A 24,697-nucleotide genomic window follows, 5' to 3' on the forward strand; every position below is an offset into this window, starting at 1 on the left:
CCTCCAAATCTACTTCCTGTTTGTACATGCTTGGTTTCCCGAAGTTTGATTGGTTAGATCTGTGTTGTTTTTCAAAACGGACGGCGGCTTCTAAGAACAGAACAGCTGAAGAACATCTGATCTACAAAAATATACTATGTGAAAAGTGTATTGGAACTATACACAGAGGATGGAATAGGAAAAGAATTTGCTTTGTCAATGCAGACGCAATTTTATACATTTTATGAGTGGAACAAGTAAAAATGGCATACAGTTCATGATAAAATCTTGCGGTTGCTTTGTGGCAGTGTCGTTGTGTATTCCATGATTTAGCGGTTGAACGGAAGATAAATGCACTGGTAGAATTTTGAGGGACAAAAACTTCAAGATCTGGATGTACAGTTCCTTGTCAGCGTTATCATCATCATTATCATCAACACCCTCATTTCATTTACAGTCTTGCCTTGATTTCGAAAGATGTCTAAAAGTAGCATTTCAAAGAAGCCTCCACGATTGCGTTTACCATTGAAAAATCTTAGCAATAATTTAAGTTTTTTGAATGCACTTAATATTGCTCCATCAAAAATGAATTCACCAGTCACCAGCCTTGCCATGAATCTGAGCGAACTCCATACAGGGAGGTAAGGACACTGAACAGTTTCAGTTATTATACTTAAAATAGATTCCTTTATTTATCACTTGTTCCTTAAGTTCCTACTTCTATTTTTATATTAGATATCAACACTTGTGTATTTTCGACGTATTTTCATACATTTACATTTTAATACAAATAAGACGCCAGCAATAAAATTATATATCTATATAATTAATTTGAATGGGTATTAATTGTGGAACCAATTAACTAGTTGATAACAGGATAAGTGTTACATGAAGCTGCAAACCATAGCTCTTTTGGTTGTGATGATAGTATTGACAATTTGTGGCCTGGCTTAGAAAAATATAAGGACCATAAGAGCTTCATTTTTGCAACTAGATAAGTGTTATGTAAGGTTAATGTACTAATGTTTATTAATTTACTTAAAATGTCAAATTAGGTTTAATATGTATACACATTTTGTTCCATTTGTCATGTATAACTGTGTTATCATGATTATTGTATATCTGCAGTTTAAGTAAATATACATGCAGCTTGATGTGGCTTTTTGTCGAGCCTTCGACTTTAGTCGAAAAAGCGAGACTAAGTGATCTTACATTCCGTCGTCGTCGGCGTCGTCGGCGGCGTCAACAAATATTCACTCTGTGGTTAAAGTTTTTGAAATTTTAATAACTTTCTTAAACTATACTGGATTTCTACCAAACTTTGACAGAAGCTTGTTTATGATCATAAGGTAGTATCCAAAAGTAAATTTTGTAAAAATAAAATTCCATTTTTTCCGTATTTTACTATAAATGGACTTAGTTTTTTCTGCGAGGAAACAAAACATTCACTCTGTAGTTAAAGTTTTTAGAATTTTAATAACTTTCTCAAACTATCCTGGGTTTGTACTAAACTTGCACAGAAGCTTGTTTATGATCATAAGATAATATCCAGAAGTAAATTTTGAAAAAATAAAATTCCATTTTTTCCATATTTTACTTATAAATGGACTTAGTTTTTTCTGCGGAGAAACATTACATTCACTCTGTGGTTAAAGTTTTTAGAACTTTCTTAAACTATCCTGGGTTTGTACCAAATTTGGACAGAAGCTTGTTTATGATCATAAGATAGTATCCAGAAGTAAATTTTGTAAATAAATAAATCCATTTTTTCCATATTTTACTTTTAAATGGACTTAGTTTTTCTCCAGGGAACCATTACATTCACTCTGTGGTTAAAGTTTTAAAAATTTTAATAACTTTCTTAAACTATCCTGGGTTTGTACCAAACTTGGACAGAAGCTTATTTATGATCATAATATTGTATCCAGAAGTAAAGTTTGTAAAAAGATTACTCAGTTTTTTCTGTAATTTACTTTTAAATGGACTTAGATTTTCTTGCAATCATAAAATAGTACATGTAACAAGAGGAATATTTTTATTGATTTTTTCCCTCATTGTTGTTGAGTCTGCAATTTACAGCAAAAATAGGCGAGACACTGGGTTCCGCGGAACCCTTACAAATTTTTAACTCAATTGGACAAAAAATAATTTCCCCATCTCAACTTTGTGGCTAGTATCTAATTTTCTAACTTATTTATACTTGAAATATATATTCAACTGTTTCTTTACTGGTAAAGTCTTACATTGTACCTATATGTTCTGGTATTAATGCAGAAACTAAGATTTCAATTAAAAATATTGAAGGGTGAATATTATATCCCTATCAGGGAAAAGCATTTCATAATCTCAAATTGTAGACATGTATATATGTTTATAAACATAATCACATGCATGGAAATGACAAATAAAATTTAATATTGCATTATCAATACCAAAAGGTAGTATTTTGTAATTCTGTAACTACTATTAACAGTTATAATGTTAACTGTCAAAACAAAAATTTATGTTGCATTTTATGTTCCCATAGGGTGTACAATCATTGGGAAGTATTAATTTAAATGGACTTTGGAAAACTTTTTGCCCCCTCAAGTCAAAACATAATCTTACAGCGGTTGTGATGCAAGATGACTTTACTCATTTGTCAATATGTTGATTTATTAAAATTGTATTTTTGATTGAAGTTTATTTTTTATGGCATATGTAAACAGAGGTTCTTTCATGTTATACTACTGTTAAATTAAATTAAATAGAATTCACTGTTGCATAATCAACTGCAATATGTGAAGCATATATATATATATATGATATATGGTATGTGAATTTAAAAATATAAGTTGTTAATGTCATCTGATTTGTGTTCGAACAAGTTTCTTTAATTACCACTTATTTTCAGGGGAGGAACACCAAGAAGAAAGTTATCTTTATCCAGCATCGATACACCACCCACACAATGCCAACCAACACCTGATAGACTGGATTCTTCAGAATCAGGTAAAACATTTATAGTTTTTAGATTAAAGCATGAAAAGCAAACCTTGGTTGTCTCAAGTAATTAAAAAAAACTATTTTAAAGAAAATAAATTTAAACTGGTCTGAAAGGGATAAAGCATTATACTCTTTTATGTGCTGAAGTTATGGATTAGGAAATGCGATCTTAAAATTTTTTTAAATTTTTTTTTTTCGCTAACTGAAGGCTAGAATGTATCCTTTTTACAATGATTGTTACACTATTTTGAAATAAGATTAGGCAACCAATCACATTTGATGTTTTGAATATTTGTTTGTGTATTATGATAACTGAAATACAGGAAATCTGACTAGTGTTTCAGGATATTTACTTTTGACATTACACAGGATCATCTTCAGGAAATTTTGTATTTTCAGTCTGGATCACAGGAAATATCTGTTTCAAAAGAATAAATGTAACTTAAAAAAACAACATTTGAACAATATAATCTATATATCAAGTAATCTTGATTCTTTTCCCCTTTTAAGAAAAAAGTTTAAAGGGGTTCATTAGTTTCACAATTTAAGGGATGTAATTTCTTTCCAATGAAGCAGAAAATAGAAGTGAAAGCCTTACAAAAAAACACTTTAAGTTTATGTAATGTCCACTGTGAGAGGTGTGACCACTTCGACATTTCTACACCTTTATAATTGTTTGATTACCTCAATCTGCTTGGGGACAAAATTGGAAAAGATTTTACGTGAATGAATGAATTTTATTTCTCATTAACTGCCTAAAAAAAGGAAGAAATAGTTTTATCTCAATCCATGAATTTCCCTTTCCATTTAGATTTGTATAGTAATTTTTCAACCAAATTTAATTCTTGTTTGTTAAAAGAAAAGGTACAATATATTAGATACTGAAAAAAAACCACACAAGGCAACCCCAAAAATACGAATTATAAAAGAAAATCTCAAACCATTTTAGAAATAAGAATGTTTTGTGATCCATTGTTACGTTTACATGGTGGACATGAAGACACCCCCCCCCCCCCCCCCCCCCCCCCCACAAAAAGTATATTTGTTTAACATTAAGAAAAAAATCATATCTATGAACCAGCAAGTTTTTTTTTTACCCAAATTTATAATTTTAAAGCCATTACTGGATAATAATTTTGATCTTGTAACCATTCAATTATTAAGTCTCCCAAACAAAGTTTGGAGACTTATTGTTTTTGCTCAGTTCTTATTATTTTTATTATTCTTCTTCTTCCTCTTCTTCCTCTTCTTCCGCCACTTTAAAAAATGAACTTGTCCGCAGCGTTTCTCCAAAACCGCTTGTCAGATTGACTTAGAATTTCATAAAATGGTAGACTAATATGTCTAGGTGAGCCATCAATCTTTCGTTTGTGCATTGGGGTCTATAAAGGGGTATTTTGGGGGGTAGAAAGGAGGAAGGGGTTTACTATAGAACCCTATGGGATTTTATTTTCTAAAATTTTCAAATGAATATAACTTGAAAATTGTAAGTGATAGATACATGCAGTCTTCAGAATTGATTATAGGACAATAAAACAAATCACATGAAATATAGGGGGAGTCCCTAGGAGTTCATCCCCACCCCCTTCAATTTGAGAATATGCTTATATTTTGTAAACGGTCCAGATCCCCACCCCTAAACCATATATATTCTTGAATGGGACAATAAAACAAATCAAATGAAATTAATGGGAGGTCCCAGGGGGTCATCCCCACCCCAGTCAATTTGAGAATGTGCTATTATCTTGTAAATGGTCCAGATCCCCACCCCTAAACTACATATATTCTTGTAGGGGACAATAAAACAAATGAAATGAAATTAAAGGGAAGTCCCTAGGGGGTCATCCCCACCCCCTCTTGTTTGAAAACTTGTAAACGGTCAACATCCCCACCCCTAAACCATATATATTCTTGTAGGGGACAATAAAACAAACGAAATGAAATTAAAGGGAAGTTCCTAGGGGGTCACCCCACCCCCTCTTATTTGAAAACTTGTAAACGGTCAACATCCCCACCCCTAAACCATATATATTCTTGTAGGGGACAATAAAACAAATGAAATGAAATAAAAGGAAATTCCGTAGGGGGTAACCCCACCCCTCTTATTTGAAAACTTGTAAACAGTCAACATCCCCACCCCTAAACCATATATATTCTTGTAGGGGACAATAAAGCTAATCAAATGAAATTAAAGGGAAGTTCCTGGGGGTTGCCCCACCCCGTTCAATTTGAGAATGTGCTATTATCTTGTAAACGGTCCAGATCCCCACCCTTAAACCATATACATTCTTGTAGGGGACAATAAAACAAATGAAATGAAATGTAGGTAAATTCCCTGGGGGTCACCACCACCCCCTCCTGTTTGAATACTTGTAAATAGTGGAGATCCCTACTCGTAAGCCATATATATTCCTGTATGGGACAAAAAAATCAAATCAAATGAACATGGGACCATATGAATGGCGAGTTATGGGAGCTTTGTTTGGGAGACTTCGTAACAGCATCCTGTTACAATTACTTCTTGTTTTTTACATGATTTTATACTCTAAAGAAGAAGTCCTTGGGAATTTATTTCAGTGGTGTTATGATGATAAAATCACTAATAAAAACTGCCAGAATTTCACAATTGATTTTTGATTACATAAAAATTTCTGATAAAATTGTCAAGATTCTTCATTACAATAATTTTTGCCTTTTGGGATGTGCAAGTGTGACATTTCAGAATTTTAGGGCAATAAAAATGCAGTATCTTGGTATAAATCCTGATGCATATCATACTGATATCTGCAAATCAGCCAAAACAATATGTCCAACAAGACTTGTACCACCTGAGGCACAAGACAAAGCATGATAAAATAATTAAATTGTCCACTGACAGCTTGTTTTATTGTCTAATTAGACAAATTTAATCCACAACAGTTCAAACTTTTGATATTCACCTGTACATAACACCCTACCAACCAGTCGTGCTTGTCTTAAGGATATTTTTTTAGGGAGACTGGTTTGAGTAAACTGGTTACTACTTCAAAGGAAAGAAACTGTCAATTTTTGATGGTTTTTAATCCAAATTAACACTTCCTTATTTTCATGTAAAATACAACAAAAACAACACAGCTGATTTTCATATTCTTGAAAAAGTAGAGATGTTACTGTGTCAGGAACTAGATGTATTTCACTATGGTAAGATAACAATAATTATATTCTTTATGTGAAGTTTGGTCAATAATTGTAATTTTGTATTAGATAATGCTATGGCATATAATTAGCTTTAATCATATGGTATCATTTTAGGATGTTTCATGGACTCCCCTACCCCATTGGATTCACCAACATTAGAAATGAGGTAAGAGACATTTATCTTTAACAAGACAAGTATCCCCCCATGTTGTTTTGGATATAATGATCTAATTAATTTGACTGACAGCCTATAATTAATGGCATTAGTAGAAACATTAGTGTTGTGTACAGGTTTGCTTTATGACAGGATAATGATGTAATGAATGGTCATTCCAAATCTCATAAAACCATAAAATCCTGACTTAACCCAGTCCTTAATCTATGGAGAGTCCTACGGATTTAGTCCAAATACAAACAACCCATCACTAATCTCGTATAAAATAAGGTCGAACAGGATCAAAAATATATTAAATGTATTTATTTAAAAAAAGGTTAATCTTAAATAAACAGTATGTTAATAGAATTTGTGAATTTGCAAATGATTTCATAATCCTTATCTTGAAAAACTCTATTTCAATAGTATTTTTTGAACAACTCTTCAAAACATTGTGAACTCTTCCAGAATAAAATCTATACATTAATCAATAAGTAAAGTTTTAAGCTGTAATTGGTTTTATAGAAGAAAAGAAGTAGCAATTATAATTTGTCTTAGTAATGTTTGTTTATCCACATAAATTGCTTCACATGTATACCAGAGTTGTTTTTGTTATCACGGAATTAGAATTTTGGGGAAATATTTGAACTTTCATAGATCTATAAATATCACTTTACAAAATTGTATTGTGCAATTTGCCTCATGACAAGAACAAAGTAACAAAACAAAGAGAAAACAGATGTACTACAAAAATATAATGCATTGTCTGACAGACTTGAATAAAATGACAGAAATATTGTCAAACAGTAGGATGGCTATAGTGTCAGACCTATTACATATGAATATATTGTCATGAACAGTATGTGTGTATTAGTACATTGTCATGCCCTGTCTGGGGGTGTGTACCAGTCTATTGTCTGTCAGCATGGGTGAGGCTGCAGGATCCTATTGCCACAGCTAGAAGGCACATCATCACTCTTCTACAAAAAAAACATAAACATTTATTTTTTTACACCCCTGACTGACTTGAAAATATCCTTAAACTTATTATCTTAAAATTTGAAGATAAGATTATTGGTCACATTTATTGATCTTTTTTAACAAGTTACAATAAGTTTATCATTTTTATCTCAAGTAATTATTGGTGTATTTAACTATGGAGAGAATTTTATTTATGAGCTTTACAAAAAAAATAAGAATAGAAGATTATAATGGATAGGGGAAAAGATATGAATGACAATTTATAGATTAACATTGAATGTTGAACAAGTTCTGATTATTGACCTTCCCATGTATTGTTTTAGGGATAGGGTAACAGATGGTTTTTGCAAGAGCTCGCGTGCAGGTTGAAGATTACAGATATTTGTTGTCTTCGATTAAGGATGGAGGTGGTTTATTGTTGATTCATGAGGACTTTCTGTGTAGGGAACTTGTATCATGGTTGTTTTCATTGTGCAAAATGGTTATGTTGAAATAAAGTTACATGAAAGGGGAAAATTATTATTCCAAGTATTTCATTGATTTATATTTTCAAAAGGATATGCATTCATATTGGCTGACACACTTATTTAAATTTGTTCATTTGACTGCAGTTAACTCATATATGCTACAGTAGTAATTGATTGGAGAATGGTAATTTTATTCATATCTCAAACATCAGCAGAAATATCCTTCAGCTGTTGCATCTGCCTGACTATACAGAAATGTTTATTGTTCTTTGTATGGGTAGTACATTCACCTTAACATTTTTTCATTCATTCTTTGCCATCTGTTCAGGTACAAAATGAAGAGATATTCACCTTAAATGACTATAATTCATTCACAAATGACTCCATCTGCTGTCCGTGAAGTTACAATAGAATTTAAAGTTACTTTATTGGATGAAATGTTATCAATAGCTTCTTAAGATTTGTTCATGGTCTAATATTGGAAAATAAATTTTGCACTTAGTGGTTAAATTTATTTTTAAATTTCATTTCTTATGAATCTACAGGCATTTGTACTAAGTTATATTTTTAGGAATAGTGGTCAAAAGATGTTTTTTTATCCTAATAATCATTGGTCATATTTGATTAGAGACACATAAGTGTAATTAGAAGGCTATAAAATATGTCTGACAAGTGGATGATAAAATATATAGTCATTATATAATGATAATTAGTAAATAGAAGAGGCACCTGCTGGTCAAATGATTGATTTGGTGATCAATAACCCATCAGACCATGACCAGGGATACCTGTGTGTTCACAGCTTCTGTACAGGTTCTCTGGGGCTATGATTCTTGTTGTAGATTATAAAAATAAACTTTCTATTGTTCAGCCATTCAAATAAACCCAAGCTGTTAAACCTTAAATCAAATTTAGACTGAACATGTCAATTTATATGGAAAAAAGTAGTCAAACAGCTTTTTAAAATACAATCTTTTATGGTCATTTGTAATATGTTCAATTTGAAATATGTTCTTTTTGAACAGACTGTCTTTGTGTTTCAGTCCTCAATGTCTAAAGTTTAAAATAATGCAGAAGAATAAGAAAGTCATTAAATACAGATTTTGTTTAGCTATTGATTTTTATATATATTGCATTTCAAGCCAAGAATTTTTTTTATTTTATAAATTAAATGGGTATATTGTTTGAAGGTATTGGAGCAAAAACATGATAAACAAACATTTAAAAAAAAGAAGAAATCAGTGTAAATATCTGGTAATAGTATTACAGTGTTCAGAATTATGTTACACCTATATTAGGTAACTCAATTAAGATCAGGGTAATTTGAGAAACAACATGAAGCTTATCTTGTTAGTTCCCTAACAAAACCCACATGTTTGAGACCTACTGTGGAAATTTTCACCTTATATCAAACATACCTCAAATATACCAAGAACAATCTACTAATGAATGGTGTTTGTTCAAACAGATTAATTCATTTATTGTTATGAATACTGAATATTTATTATTAAAAAAGCAACCTGTAAATTTAATTAAGTGCTAATAAGATTAGTTAAATTGTTATATAAACAAAAAACACCTGAGAGGCAAACCTTATTAATCTTGTTTGTATATTTGAACAAGAGAAGGATTTTCATTGGTCAGATAGATAAACAAATTATGTAAATAAAATTTGAGTTTTTTTCAAAAGTCACATACATTCACTTTGAAATTATCTTAAATAGATACCTGTTAGAATGCTAAGTTTAACATATCAAATGTTACGATATGAAAATTAAAAAAAAAATAATTGTGTTTTGTATAAGAAAAAAAATATATGATTTGTATTATTTCTAATGTCAAGATATATAAACAAAGACATTCCTTGTTTGTTGATAAGAAGACTTGATCTTTATCTGAAACCCAAGAATGAAAGATAGGTTGTTTACTTTCTAAGATTATAGTGATTAAAGTCATTTCAAAAGTTGCAACCATTTGAGGGAAAACAAAATATTTCTTCTTACCTACAGTCATGACCTATTTCATTTCCACATCAAATTCATTTTATGGATGATGAAGAAATATGGACAATATTTATCAAACTTCTATTTATAAATAAAGGTAATTTGTTATATAAGATATATGGCACTAGTTTAAAGTATAAAGAAACAAGAAATTTAGAATAAAAGTAGACTTTAGCAATAGCCTTACAGCTGAGGAAATCACAGATTAAGGTAATGTTCTTGTAAATGGCAGCATATTTGGTGAGGAAGTTCCTTATTTGTGCTATATGGAACATGTGTTAATTTTCACAGGTAAAGTTACCTGCCAAGGTGTGACATCTTACAATACCTTACCAAACACTCATATCTCACACTTGAAAAGGTTCTGAGGCACAGGATGTTAATTAGGGCCCATCACACCTTAAGATTTCAGTAGCCCCCTAGGTGTTTATTAGATGATATTTATGGCCCAGGTTCTGTACCTTTAGTCATAAAACCATAGGACTACTGAGAGAATTGCTCCTTTGATCTGGCTACCTGTTGTGTAATGTCAGCATCCTCTAATTAACATAGGTAACTAATTTCTACCTGTAAATTAGTTTTCTCCATCATTCTACACCTGTGTGCTATACCGTCAACATCACCCTTACCTGTTAATACAATGGCAACAGCTTTTTTCAGCAGCCCCAGTTGGAGGTAGGGTATTTTTTATTTTAAAAGTACATTTTGCATCATTTGATTTTGTAAAAGTAATACTTTTGATTATTTCAAATGAACATATTCAAGTTAACCAAAAGGTTAAAGAGTTTACCCCTTGTTGAAATGATAAAATTTTAAAGTATATTTAAGAAGGGAAAACAAGTTAAGTACAAAATGTAGCTTTTTTTTTTTGAGATTATTCAGTTTATAATATCTAAAAGGAATAATAAAAAGGAATACTCAATTCACTGCAAAAGTTAAAATAAACAAAATTGTATTTAGAAAGAATGCATGGGAAATTCAGTTCTTGTTTTTTTATTTTAATTAAATAGGTCGTGATTTTGTATATAAATAATTTTTCTTGTTAAATTTATCCTGAACAAGATATAAACTTGAAGGTCATGATTAAAGTAAGATTTAAAATATTTAGTATTATGTTTGAAATTTTTCTCTTAATTCAAAGTGAAAGCTTAGCAAAATCTTGTATATATATATATCTTTGATTCATTGGCTTGGTTTTGTTCTATATTTGGTATACCTATTGTTTACAAAAGAATTCTATAAATAGATATCAATTAATTTTTTTTTTATATAATTTAAACAATTTTCAAGGGGTCTGTAAAATTCTATTTAGTTACTACAAGGACATATATCTAATATACCTCCTTGGTTTCTTCTAGTCTTCATGAAGAAATGTTCGAATTCTGGGTCATTTATCTGGTGACAAGTATGTGCAAAGGGATTTTTTCCCCCAAAGAAAGCCGTTTTCAGTAACATACTTGAACTAGTAAGGTGTGGTTTGCAGGTTTAATTTTTTGAAGTATCGTACACCTTTGATTAGTTTTGTTCAACAAATACTTTTATTTTAAGAACTGTAGTAAAATCAAACAAGTTTTAAAAGTGTTTTGTATTTTTTCTCACAGCCTTCAGAGGTTTGCATCATCTATCAAGCCAGAGATACCAGCAGAAGCATTCACCAAGTAAGTAAAATATTAAGGTGTTGATAACAAAAAATATCACAAAATATTTACTTTGAAATAATGTTCTATCTTTTGAAAATACCCATACAGAACTTTTGACTTGTTAAAAGATTGTGTATGTGAATGAATGAAAACAGATTGAAAAAGTACAACCCTTTCATTATAGTTAAGGATTATATTTTTTTTATCATTGAATATAAGTATTGAAGGACAACGATTCATTAATTGGAAATCTCCCTATTAAAAGTTAAATATTAGAAATGAGTCATTATGTGACACTACAGGACAAGATAAACTAAACTTTAATTTAGTACTCCAGCTAAAATATACCTCTTTAATTCTTTTGAGTGCTAACATGTTTATACATAACACCAGCTTTATCTAAGGTAAAACATGTCTTAGCAAACACCTCAAATGAATTAAAAAAATTAAAGTTTCTTGAACAAATTACCTGTTAATTGTTTTACACCTCTGTTGGTTTGAGTCAATGAGTTAGTTATTTTAGTCTGATCAGTACTTGGTTGAAGTGTGAAATTATTTTGAAAGTTTAATTAACTACATAGTTATTATGTTTCTCAGGTATCTATAATTATGAGCAATAGTTTTAACATTTTTAAAAGATGTTGTTATTACAAACTGAGTCTTTCTTTTGCAAATAGAAATGTAAGGTGTTGAATTTTGAGATGAGACATATGAGTAGAAATTATTTATGGAAAGTATATAAAATGTGATTGCTAACAGTAGGACACAAAATCAGTTTTGAAATCAAAGAGATAAGATTTAACAATGTCTAAGAATTTTTATGATTTTATATTTTATCCTCTTTGCAGAAAGAAGACCATTGCTTTCAGAAGAATACAGTCATTACCAGTAAGTACATAGAATTACAGATTACTACTTGAAAATAAATTCAGCTAACATGTGCATACTTTTTTATGCACCATAACATGAAGTTATTGCAGTGAGACTCCGGAAAACGTTTTAGTATAGTATACTATATTAGCTAAGAAGTACAATATTTTTCTCCATGGGCAATGATGCTGAGGATTTGTGTTATAAATTACTATCTATTGCCATTTATGATTTACATGCTATTTAGTAAAATTAAAAAGTTCTAGAAATGCTGCATTTATACATATATATGAAAAAAAAATTGTCATCTAGCTTCAAATACATCATCCTAATACATTTTGGTGTTTGAGCATCATCATAGACGCCTATTTTATAATTTTAACCTTGTTACAATATGTCTACATATGTTTCCTTCATTACAGCCACCTATGATGAGACTGAGTCCAGTAGACTTTCAGGACAAAGAGAATACAGTCACCGCAGCCGACAATGACAGTCCAATGTCACCTGACTCTGGTCTACCAGACATCCAACAACCAATTTTCTACATTGAAGAAAACAGTTCACAAGACAGTGGTTTTAGTCTTGATAGCAGGGTATGTATGGAGTTAAAAAGCAATGTGTTCAGTTAATGAGAGAACAACCAAGCTGCAAAATAAAAAAAAAGTAGACATGCGTTGTAACTTGTAGACCCATTGGTGGCCTTCGGCTGTTATCTGCTCTTTGGTCGGGTTGTTGTTTCTTTGACATATTCCCCATTTTCATTCTCAACATCAGAAAATCAGCAAATTTAAAATTCATATATTTATTACATTCATAAATGTTTGAGAACAAAGTCACGATTAGCTTGTTGCAGTGAATATTTTCTGTTAAAGAGCTTTCAATTTACTTCATGTTAATTTTATTTCTAATTAAAAACAAAGTGAGTCTTATTATTAATTTTATGTTTTAGGATTTTGAATTTGCTGCACCTGTTGGTGTACCAAAACGTAGCAAGTTAAAGATCATCAGTGAAGATACATGTTCTCCCTTGAAGTACTCTCCAGTCAAAAGTTCTCCGTCCAGGGCTAGACCAAAGTCATTCTCAGGATTGGTAAGTTGTGCTTCCTGAATGTTCTTTTGAACACTGAAATTTTTAATACTGTTGGAAGAGATTTTACTTTTCTTTAATGAAGTGAAGATAAAGAATCTTATTTATTATTTATATGAAATAAATGTTCTCATATATTTTCAATTCAAAGTAAATTTTATCATATGATTGAATATAATGAGCGGGTATATAAACTATATTTCAATGAGACAACTAGCCTAAGACAAAAATAGCTAAAATTATGTGAGGAGGACAACATTTGCAATGAAATAATGATGACTACCATGATTGGACTCATTTGATGTTATTTATTATCATTTTTGTTTAATCAGATTAAAGACAGAGTTTTAATATGACTTGAAAAGTCTTAAATTCATTTTGTGAAAACCCTGCTGATAATGTATTTTAGCACGCCTATAAAAGCTTGGGAACATTATGTATAAATATGTTTTATTGTTTCAGAAATTCTCCGATAGTAAAGCCACATTCCAGTCCGACAGTCCACTAAAGATGTGTCCATTGGCTAGTTTTGATGAAGAAGATGTTGATGATGGCTTTCTAGATTTAATAGACCATGAAGACAATTCTGAGGTATATATAACTAGAGTCATAAGAGGCTTTATTCCTTGAATTACCAGACTGGCTTAGAAATCTTTTTTATAGTGTTGATATGTCTATCCATGGATTCCATTTTGAATTGATTTTGATGTCTGATCAAGTAGAGTGGGTTACATGATTACTGCTGTATTCTTTAACTTAAATATACATTTGCCATGTAATCATTGAGTTCATAACATAAAAATAATTTAGGCCCTCAAAATATCAAAAGATTGCCTATAGTGTGCAGATATCTGTAAATTGTGTCAGCTTTCAAACCTGAAACTTTCGGTTTGATTATTCATCACCGCTAGTACATGTTGCTGGTACAAGGAAGAAAATGTTACATTGAAAATTTTTGTTAAAAGTGTGTGCAAATGAACATAATTTTTTTTACACCAGCTGTGCAGTTGAACACTTGCATGTCAATAACAAGGCTCAAAGTAGACATGCAGTTTATCTGATTTATTAAAGCACATTTTACGTTGAAAATATAGGTTCTTTCCATATTCATGATATAGTGATACACATAACAAAAGTAATACAAATGATTCAAAAAAACTGAAGACGTGACTGATAGTTTTAGAATAACTAAACCAAACATTTCAAGCTATTATGATTTTTTTGCAGTCATCAGGAGTACCGGACACAATGGCCAAGTTATTTAGTGCACCAGTTCTTAGCCAAACCCCAGAATGTGAAGATTACATCCCAAAGGTTGGTATATCTTCTACAACATTTCATTTTATATCAATTAAATTTTGATCAATTTAAGTGATTTATTATAGGTAAAATATTGTTTGAATGGATTAAATCGTCACATAGACAAGTTAACCTTAACATTTCAAACACATGGAAGGGGACAGTAACACTATTCAGAATCATTAATCTCATTTCATCCGTTGAAAGATAATTTTTCCTTGAAACATTATACATGTTAAGAAATGAAATACTCCATTTCACTCCATTTCATTTCTTAACATGTATAATGTTTCAAGGAAAAATTATCTTTCAACGAATGAAATTTAAATGAAAGACCTTAAAATAATGATTAGGGACTAAACTTTAAAGTATTTTTTTTTTAAATCTATAATTCAAAAGATTAAATTTGATTTTAAAAATTCAGTTAAAAAATGTTATTCTCATCTTGAATTTTATAAACATAACATTGTATTTCACCATGATGATTTGAAATTTGAAACTTGTGTAAAAATTATTGTAAATTATATTTGATATAGGTATCAGACAGTTTTGGAAAGTTGTTCAGCGCACCGGTAGCCAGTCAGACACAAGTTACTGATGAGGAAACACCAAAGGTAGGATATTATTTTCATCAATGCATTTATATTTGTAAATTTTCATCTACATTAAAATTGTTTTAAATTACTGATAGAACAAAATATGGGATTGACTGGTTGATGATTAAATGAATCGTTCACATCGTGCTCCATGCTAATTTTAATCCCTTAAAAGGTTGAATCAAATGTTTTTTTTGACATACACAGACTAGCACTTTCAGTATATAGGCATTGGATCTAATCTAGGTTGGATATTTTCAACAAAAAGATGTGGTCCCATGGTTACACATGGACATTTGAACACCCCTTGGTCTGACAAAAAGGGTTCCAGTTTACATATTTAAGTCCATGAAACAACATAACAAAATGATGAATTTGAAGATATTCAACCAACAGAACTTTAATAGTTCAAAAGATAGAGAAGGTACTTAAAGAAAAACATGACAAAGAAAAAATTGTAACATTTATTGATAACCTTATCCTCTTTTTATTCAAGCAAATGTAAATAATCTTTTAGATCAACATGGTGTCGACTTAATAAAATTGCAATTGAATTCACTTACAATACAAATCATATTACACATGTATTTTTACTGTCTTTTTACAGCTGCGAAGAAGTAGATCACTGTTCAACAGGTCTCAATCATTTGATGTCAGAGGTCGTAACAAACGTTTCCCTGCAAGTGATGACTCAACACCTCACCAGCAGAGTAAAAGACGTAAATCCTTTGCTGTTGATGAAGACGAGGTTAAAGAAACAAAAGTAAGTACCAACAAATAGTTAAGTTTATGATATAAAATTGAGAAAATGTAAATGAAGTTAAAATCTACATTTCATGCTTCAGACAATATGCTACCAATACATTTTTAAGTAGATGTGGAAAAAAAAACAGATCTTTCGACCTAAACAATTAGAAAAAAAACAAAAAGTAAAAAATTTTTAATGTGCATCTTAACCTTAATTAACCAACTATTCATTAAATAGGACTGCTTATGATTTGGAAATTGTACTGAGAGACATTTTGTGCATAGCAGAAGTAAAGAAATTGGCAATAGAAACCTTTTGTTACTTGTTAATTTATTATACCCCCGCTTTGAAAAAAGGGGGGTATACTGTTTTACCTCTGTCTGTCCTTCCTTCAGTCCGTCCGTCCCATGAAATTTTTGTTGCTTTTTTCTCATGAACTACAATATAAGGATTTCTGAAATTTGGTTTCAGGGTTTATATAAGTCTGCTACACCATTTGATGCCTTTTCAGATTCATCACTCGACAACTTCCTGTTTACCGAACACTTGTATTATTTTACACATGATAACCAAGTTGAAAATTTTCGTCACATTTTTCTCAGCAACTACAATACAAGGATTTCTGAAATTTTGTTTCAAGGTTTATATAAGTATGCTATACCGTGTGATGCGTTTTCAGATTCATCACTCAACAACTTCCTGTTTACCGAACACATGCATATTTTTACACTATTAAAATTATCCACTTGCGGCGGGGGTATCATCAGTGAGCAGTAGCTCACAGTTTCACTTGTTAATATTTTGCCTTGTAGTATAAATTTTCTAATAAATAATTTTAACCTTGTCCTGACATTTTACTTTAGCATTACAATATTAATTGTTTATTTCAGAGTATGCCATTACCAAGGTTACACAGATGTCATTCCGAGACGGACGCCATGATCAAGATGGCTCTCAACAAGATATACGATGAACCCGATCTGATTGCTGATTGTTCCAAACCATATTCATTACCCGTCATTCCAGGCAAAAAACAGGATCTCAAGTCCATATCATCAGAAACAGTAAGTTACATTCAAAATTTCCTGTAAAAGTTGAAAGTTCAAAAAATCTGGTAGAAATAAAAAGGAGATTTTAATTTCAAAATATGAAAGCCTTAAATCAAATTTTCATTGATTTGCTAAACCGTGAAGATAAAGATTTCTCCTGTTTATACTCAATTGTGCTATTAAAAATATTACATGATCCTGTACGAAATATGGACCAAGAGGCTAGGTCACATTTGAATTAATGTGACTAGATAAAACAATTGGTTTTTTTCTTCATTTTTTTTATTTGTATAGATTATTATTATTATGTCAGGAGTCAGTAAAGACCCCTTTACATTTGTCAGAAGTTGATTATTTAAACAAATATGAAGTTATGAAAATTAAAAATATTTTAAATTTAAATTTTAGGTACGTCAGCTTTTAGACAATGAATATTCCCATGTCGTAGAAAAGTTCATCATCATAGATTGTCGTTATCCATACGAATACCAAGGTGGTCATATAAGGGTAAGTATTTATATTTAAGTTTCAGCAAATGAACATATATTCATTGTGACACAAAGAGAAAATTTAATTACACATGGATAACATCAAGTGACAAATATTTCATGCATATTCTGGTCTAAGAACAAATATAAAAAAAATAGATCTAGGGATGAACCAACACATTTCTATGGAACACCAGAATAAGACTTTAAGGCAGAAACATTTTATAGCTTTTGTACAACATCTAACAGTGTAGGAAACTTGCAGATATTGATAATTGAAATACACCATTTTACTTTTGTAAACTATTTTGATTTTAGGTACTGTGGATTCATTATTATTCGTCGGATACCAATTTTCGTGGGTTTCGTTGGTACAGATGAACCAGGAATTCAAATGGTCAACGAATACACTTATTCAATAGACGTTGTATACAGGGATTGGTGAAACCACGAAATAAAATATCCACGGTTATGCAAATTTTCACCAATCCACGAAAATTGGTACCCACGAAAATAAATGAATCCACAGTAGTAGATTCATCATGGAGTGCACATTTTATAGTTTGATTTTTTTTTCAGGGTGCCAAGAATATTTACACCAGAGAATCTATAACAGAAGAGTTCTTGAGGAATCCTTCACAGCCAGAAGATCCAGAAAAAAGAAATATTCTCATCTTTCACTGTGAATTTTCTTCAGAAAGAGGACCTAACCTGTAAGTATTGATGAAAATAGTAAAAAGAAGATGTTGAATAATTGCCAATGAAACAACTCTTCACAAGAGACCAAATGACACAGAAATTAACAATAGATTACTTTTGTTCTTAAGCCCATTCCCCATAGTCAGCCATAAAAGTCCCAGAAATCAAAAATGTAAAACAATTCAAAGGAGAAAACTAACAGCCTTATTTATGTACAAGATAATGAAAAAGGGGGGGGGGGGAGGGTTGAATTAAATCACTATTACTAGGTGTTCGAATCCACTATAGGTTTAATCTATGTTGGATATTTTCAGAAAAAATTGGTATTGATAGATATAGGAAGATGTGGTGCGAGTGCCAATGAGACAACTCTCCATCCACTTAATAATTTATAAAAGTAAACTATTATAGGTCATTGAACGGCCTTCAACACAGAGCCTTGGCTCACACCGAACAAAAAGCTATAAAGGGCCCCAAAATTACTAGTGTAAAACCATTCAAACGGGAAAACCAACGGTTTAATCTATATAAAAAACGAGAAACACATATAAATTACATAAACAAACAACTACTGTATATCAGATTCCTGACTTAGGTCAGGCCAATAACTTGACTTTGGTATTTTCTTGTATTTATGCTATTAAAGGAAACTACTCTATTTTAGTAGTAGGAGCAGACACATACCAGCTTTGGGTCGGAATGATGGGTCTGGATTGGATTTTAATTGTTCCTCCTCATTATCTTTATTATTTCATTGATTTTCAGGTCAAGATTTTTACGTCAACAAGACAGACATGCCAACAAGGAATGTTACCCTGCATTACATTATCCAGAGGTGTATTTATTAGAAGGAGGCTACAAGGTGTTCTATGAACAGTTTTCGGTAAGAACTTCCCCATTTTACTACCTATCTATCACTATCCCTTACCGTTACAAGGTTAAAGATCAAATCCAGAGGTTAAAAAATATATTTTAGTACATTTAATTATATGTGTAAACACTATTTCAATCTGAACCTCTTATTTTGTACAAAAATAATCTGCAATGTGTACAACATTTATAATGATAATATTGAAGTACAAGTACAGTAAAAAATTCTATGTCAAAGAAATTATAATTTATTGCAGGTACTGAATATGGCTGGAAATCAAAACTGAAATAAATGTTGCAGTTTTATATGTAAGCAAAATCAACAATATAATGTATACAATAACCATGCTACGGAATACACTTTTTTGAGAAAACTGCTTTTGTTTCCTGTTATTAAAAATTGTCTATGTTTTTGTTACAGGAATACTGTGATCCCATTAGTTACAAACCCATGCTTCATAAAGACCATCAAGAGGATCTCCGACACTTCAGAATCAAGTCCAAGTCGTGGGCAGGAGAGAAGACCAACCGTCCAGGTTTCAGACCATTGAAGTTCTGAAGACTTTTTCTCTAGCTTTATCCTTTTTCTTTCCTATTCCTATCCTCTGACTTTTAACATTCTATTTTAATGTTTTATTAATCATTGTTGAAAAGATTTGCCATGTTTGGCAGCTCAAAGTGCTCAATCCATCCATGGACATTTTAAACATGACCTTGTATATTAAAGCCCCTGTACAGGAAAGTGAAATAGAGAATTAAAATATTTATCATATTCATATATAAATTATTTATTCTTACCAGTGTGCTGAAGTGTGTGTGTGTGTATGTTTCATGCTGATAAGGTGCTATTACCTACACAGCTGGATGCAAGAAGTGTAAATGTATTGTGTATATATGTATGTGTATGCATGTGTGCAATTGATGTGAAACATTCTTTAATTGTTGTGATATATATTGTAAAACCTCATTTTCACTAGATGTTTTGAGTGTGAGCAATTACACATTAAAATTCTGTAAATGTCTTTAAATTGTTAGCCATTCATCTTAACTAGTCAGTTTGAAGGATAATATAGTCATAATTACAATAAATTCAGTTTCACAGTTGGGTGATTTGAGAGTTTGTTGTCACTGGAATTGTAAATGATGTACATTATATAACAAGGGGTTGTAATTATAATCAGGGGGGATTACTCAAGTTCTTATCTTTTTCTCACTATCTTTATATCCTCATCTTTTAAGTTTTAGGTACACTCAGTGCTATATATTCTTAGTAGATGTATTGGAGAAATATTTGATATAGATGGAAAAGTTGTTGATATTTGAACTTGTGAGCACATGTCATCGAGGCTGCAAGGAAGGGAAATATGTCAATTTTAGATTAAGTAGAACAAGTTCACTATTCTTGTGAACTTTGTTTGTTGTTTTTTATTTGTTTTAACTTATTTATATTTATTTCTGTTTTTCTTTGCCCTGTTTTATTATCTATTTCACACAAGTCATAAACAATGATGAAATTCAACAAATTTTTTTTTGGGGAAGAATCATTGTAACCTAAATTGTTAAAAAAAAATCATGTTTGAAGATTAAAAATTGGGAACTATATGTATTCCAAAAGCTAAGGATGACTTGTGTTAAATAAATACATTTTTGTTTTAGTATAGTCTTAGCATTTTAATATTAGTGGGTTATTTATAGAAAGGGTGAAACAATCAACATTTGTAAACCTAGGAGAAAAACAAAAGCCATGCATTATCTGTGTTGTGTTTGTATCACTAGAGTAAAAATGTGCACAAATAGGATTAAAAGATAGATTAATATAAATATAAATCTGTGATGAAATAGTGGGAAAGTATTACAATGAAGATATAAGGTAGAACAAATTATAAGCGAGAGGAATAATATCAAGATGTGATCATGTGATACTAGTCATGTGATACCAAGATGGCTGAATGATATGTAGACAAATGTGTGTAGTTGTTTTGTTGTTACTCCATACCTCTAATGTTGTTTTATTTATTTTAACAATTACCTGTTCCCACGGAACTCAAAATTCTCATATATATCATTTGTAATAAATGTATAAAATATAATTTCAGTCTTGTGTTTATTGATCCAGAACCTTGTTACAGTAATTTTACAGTTCTTTTGAAAATGGTTGTCTGATAGACACATTTGATTCCCCTATAATAGTAATGATTTATTGTTTCTCCTGCGAAAAGTCGCAGTATGCAATACATAGGTATTACTATGCAGCAGGGGCATTGTAACTTACAGTATTTGTATAAAGCTTTATATTTCTGAAAGTATCAGACCTGAATGATTCAAACCTTGAATGCAGATACCTTATGTAACCCGAGTTTCAGTCTGTCATGCACATTGTTTAGTGACTGCTATTTTTGTCATATGAATTTCTCACTTTGAGTTATAGGATAACTATATTTGGTATTTAGGTTCCTTGAAACATCTGCATGTCTGTCAGACAGGGTTAGGCTGACCTCAATTCATGGATCCGTGGTCATGGTTACAGTTTTGTGATTAGATCTGTTTCTCAGATATTACAAGTAGCAGGTCAACATGTGGTGTATGGAATGATAGTAAGGTGTACATGTCAAACTTTTTTGGTCTGTATTTCAAGTACTTTTAACGATAGGTGATCTATATTTGGTATATAGAATAATTATAAGGAGTACATGTCTGACTAGCAGGTGTCATCGTTTTGACATCATTTTCATGGTTTTGTTGTCGTGCCTTTGACTTAAGTTGAAAAAGCGAGACTAAGCGATCCTACATTTCGGTGTCGGCATCCACAAATATTCACTCTGTGGTCAAATTTTTATACGACCGCAAAACTTTTAATTTTTCGTCGTATATTGCTATCACGTTGGCGTCGTCGTCGTCCGAATACTTTTAGTTTTCGCACTCAAACTTTAGTAAAAGTGAATAGAAATCTATGAAATTTTAACACAAGGTTTATAACCACAAAAGGAAGGTTGGGATTGATTTTGGGAGTTTTAGTCCCAAAATTTTAGGAATTAGGGGCCAAAAAGGGCCCAAATAAGCATTTTCTTGGTTTTCGCACTATAACTTTAGTTTAAGTAAATAGAAATCTATGAAATTTTGACACAAGGTTTATGACCACAAAAGGAAGGTTGGGATTGATTTTGGGAGTTTTAGTTCAAACAGTTTAGGAATTAGGGGCCAAAAAAGTGCCCAAATAAGCATTATTCTTGGTTTTCGCACAATAACTTTAGTACAAGTAAATAGAAATCAATGAAATTTAAACAAGGTTTATGACCACAAAAGGAAGGTTGGGATTGATTTTGGGATTTGAGGTCTGAACAGTTTAGGAATTAGGGGCCAAAAAGGGGCCCAAGTAAGCATTATTCTTGGTTTTCGCACCATAAATTTAGTATAAGTAAATAGAAATCTTTGAAATTTAAACACAAGGTTTATGACCATAAAAGGAAGGTTGGGTTTGATTTTCGGAGTTTTGGTCCCAACAGGTTTTTAGGAATAAGGGGCCCAAAGGGTCCAAAATTGAACTTTGTTTGATTTCATCAAAAATTGAATAATTGGGGTTCTTTGATATGCCAGATCTAACTGTGTATGTAGATTCTTAATTTTTGGTCCCGTTTTCCAATTGGTCTACATTAAGGTCCAAAGGGTCCAAAATTAAACTTAGTTTGATTTTAACAAAAATTGAATCCTATGGGTTCTTTGATATGCTGAATCTAAAAATGTACTTATATTTTTGATTATTGGCCCAGTTTTCAAGTTGGTCCAAATCGGGGTCCAAAATTAAACTTTGTTTGATTTCATCAAAAATTGAATAAGTAGGGTTCTTTGATATGCCAAATCTAACTGTGTATGTAGATTCTTAATTTTTAGTCCCGTTTTCAAATTGGTCTACATTAAATACCAAAGGGTCCAAAATTAAACTAAGTTTGATTTTAATAAAAATTGAATTCTTTGGCTTTTTTGATATGCTGAATTTAATCATGTACTTAGATTTTTGATTATGGGCCCAGTTTTCAAGTTGGGTCAAATCAGGATCCAAAATTATATTAAGTATTGTGCAATAGCAAGAAATTTTCAATTGCACAGTATTCAGCAATAGCAAGAAATCTTCAATTGCACAGTTGTGCAATAGCAAAAAATCTTTAATTGCACAGTATTGTGCAATAGCAAGAAATCTTCAATTGCACAGTATTGTGCAATAGCAAATATTTTCAATTGCACAGTATTGCGCAATAGCAAGAAATATCTAATTGCACAATATTGTGCAATAGCAAGAAATTTTCAATTGATTGGAGTTATCTTTCTTTGTCCAGAATAGTAGTTGAATCAACTTAAATCATTGTTTTATACAATGCACAATGTATATTCACTTTTACTACCAACTGATAAATTAAAACACTCTTTACCATTCAGTGATAACAAGCACTTTTTGTTACATTTTAATATTTTATGATGTATTTAAATGAGTAGTTATTGTTGCAAACTCCATTAGAAATTTGAATTGAGATCAGTTTTGAAAAAAGGGAAAGGGGGATGTGAAAAAAAAAATGGTGGGGGGGTTTAATTTTTCTCATTTCAGATTTCATAAATAAAAAGAAAATTTCTTCAATCATTTTTTTTGAGAGGATTAATATTCAACAGCATAGTGATTGCTCAAAGACAAAAAAAAATATTTTAAGTTCATTAGACCACATTCATTCTGTGTCCAAAACCTATGCAGTGTCAACTATTTAATCACAATCCAAATTTAGAGCTGAATCCAGCTTGAATGTTGTGTCCATACTTGCCCCAACCGTTCAGGGTTTAAACTATGCGGTCGTATAAAGCTGTGCCCTGCGGAGCATCTGGTTTGAAATTGTAATAACTTTCTTAAACTATCCTGGATTTCTACCAAACTTGATCTATGATCATAAGATAGTATCCACAAGTGAATTTTGTAAAAATAAAATTCCATTTTTTGTATTTTACTTTTAAATAGACTTAGTTTTTCTGTCGGGAAATAGAACGAAATTCATAACAGTGTGGTCGACAGTAAAACGTTTATTAGTAATTGTACTGAAAAGTTTACCTTTAACTTGTTTGTCGTGGGCGATGATTTTATGCTCACTCAGTCTATCGGAGGCCTTCAAGTGGGGATTTAAATAATCATTTGTTACACATTTTGATACATAAAATGAAACTTTCTTTTCACATATCATTTAAGGAATTTATTTTAAATAATTGTTATACCATCACTTACAACAGTTTCATTTTTAAGAATATTAATGTCCAGAGCTGATATCAATAAATAATAATAAAAAAAAAAAGTTTATTCATGGTAAAAAAAAAACAAAAAACTTTTAAGTTAATAAGGACCCGCTTTATTTCAGAAAATATCTTATTGATTAAGAGAACAAAAACTTCTACGTTGTGATCATTTAAGAGTGGCCTTCTATTTATTCAATGCTAACCATTTGGGCTTTGTTTTTTTTTATATATATACCATAAATCGATTCGTTCATTCAGATATTTGTCAGTTTGCCTTGGCTCTTCAAGTCCAACACACAACTTCTCACGAAATTGGTATTTTTCTTTCAAAAATTAC

At 31.0% G+C, this 24,697-nt stretch overlaps 1 protein-coding gene across 3 annotated transcripts; it reads left to right on the forward strand.

Moving 5' to 3' along the window:
- The first annotated feature begins 50 nt into the window (after positions 1-50).
- Positions 51-21,185, forward strand: LOC143071771 (M-phase inducer phosphatase 1-like). Of its 3 annotated transcripts, XM_076246337.1 has the most exons (16): positions 51-620; positions 2,873-2,970; positions 6,256-6,307; positions 11,348-11,404; positions 12,235-12,274; positions 12,679-12,852; positions 13,209-13,349; positions 13,809-13,937; positions 14,574-14,660; positions 15,182-15,259; positions 15,849-16,004; positions 16,880-17,053; positions 17,447-17,545; positions 18,106-18,239; positions 18,991-19,108; positions 19,517-21,185. In XM_076246337.1, the coding sequence occupies exons 1-16, from the start codon at positions 457-459 to the stop codon at positions 19,652-19,654; spliced, it is 1,839 nt and encodes a 612-aa protein (XP_076102452.1). In that variant the 5' UTR covers positions 51-456; the 3' UTR covers positions 19,655-21,185. The 3 variants fall into 3 exon arrangements, with proteins under 3 accessions (XP_076102452.1, XP_076102453.1, XP_076102454.1); XM_076246338.1 differs by lacking the exons at positions 51-620; positions 2,873-2,970 and adding an exon at positions 5,945-6,144; XM_076246339.1 differs by lacking the exons at positions 51-620; positions 2,873-2,970; positions 6,256-6,307 and adding an exon at positions 10,298-10,421.
- The last annotated feature ends 3,512 nt before the right edge of the window (positions 21,186-24,697 follow it).

The sequence above is a fragment of the Mytilus galloprovincialis genome, chromosome 4 (genome assembly GCF_965363235.1).
Source record: "Mytilus galloprovincialis chromosome 4, xbMytGall1.hap1.1, whole genome shotgun sequence".
NCBI lineage: Eukaryota > Metazoa > Mollusca > Bivalvia > Mytilida > Mytilidae > Mytilus > Mytilus galloprovincialis.

Coding starts and splice junctions, on each gene's coding strand:
- LOC143071771 (XM_076246337.1), top strand. CDS start 457: ATGTCTAAAAGTAGCATTTCAAAGAAGCCTCCACGATTGCGTTTACCA. Junction 621..2,872: donor AGCGAACTCCATACAGGGAG/GTAAGGACACTG, acceptor ACTTATTTTCAG/GGGAGGAACACCAAGAAGAA. Junction 17,546..18,105: donor ACCAAGGTGGTCATATAAGG/GTAAGTATTTAT, acceptor TTTTTTTTTCAG/GGTGCCAAGAATATTTACAC.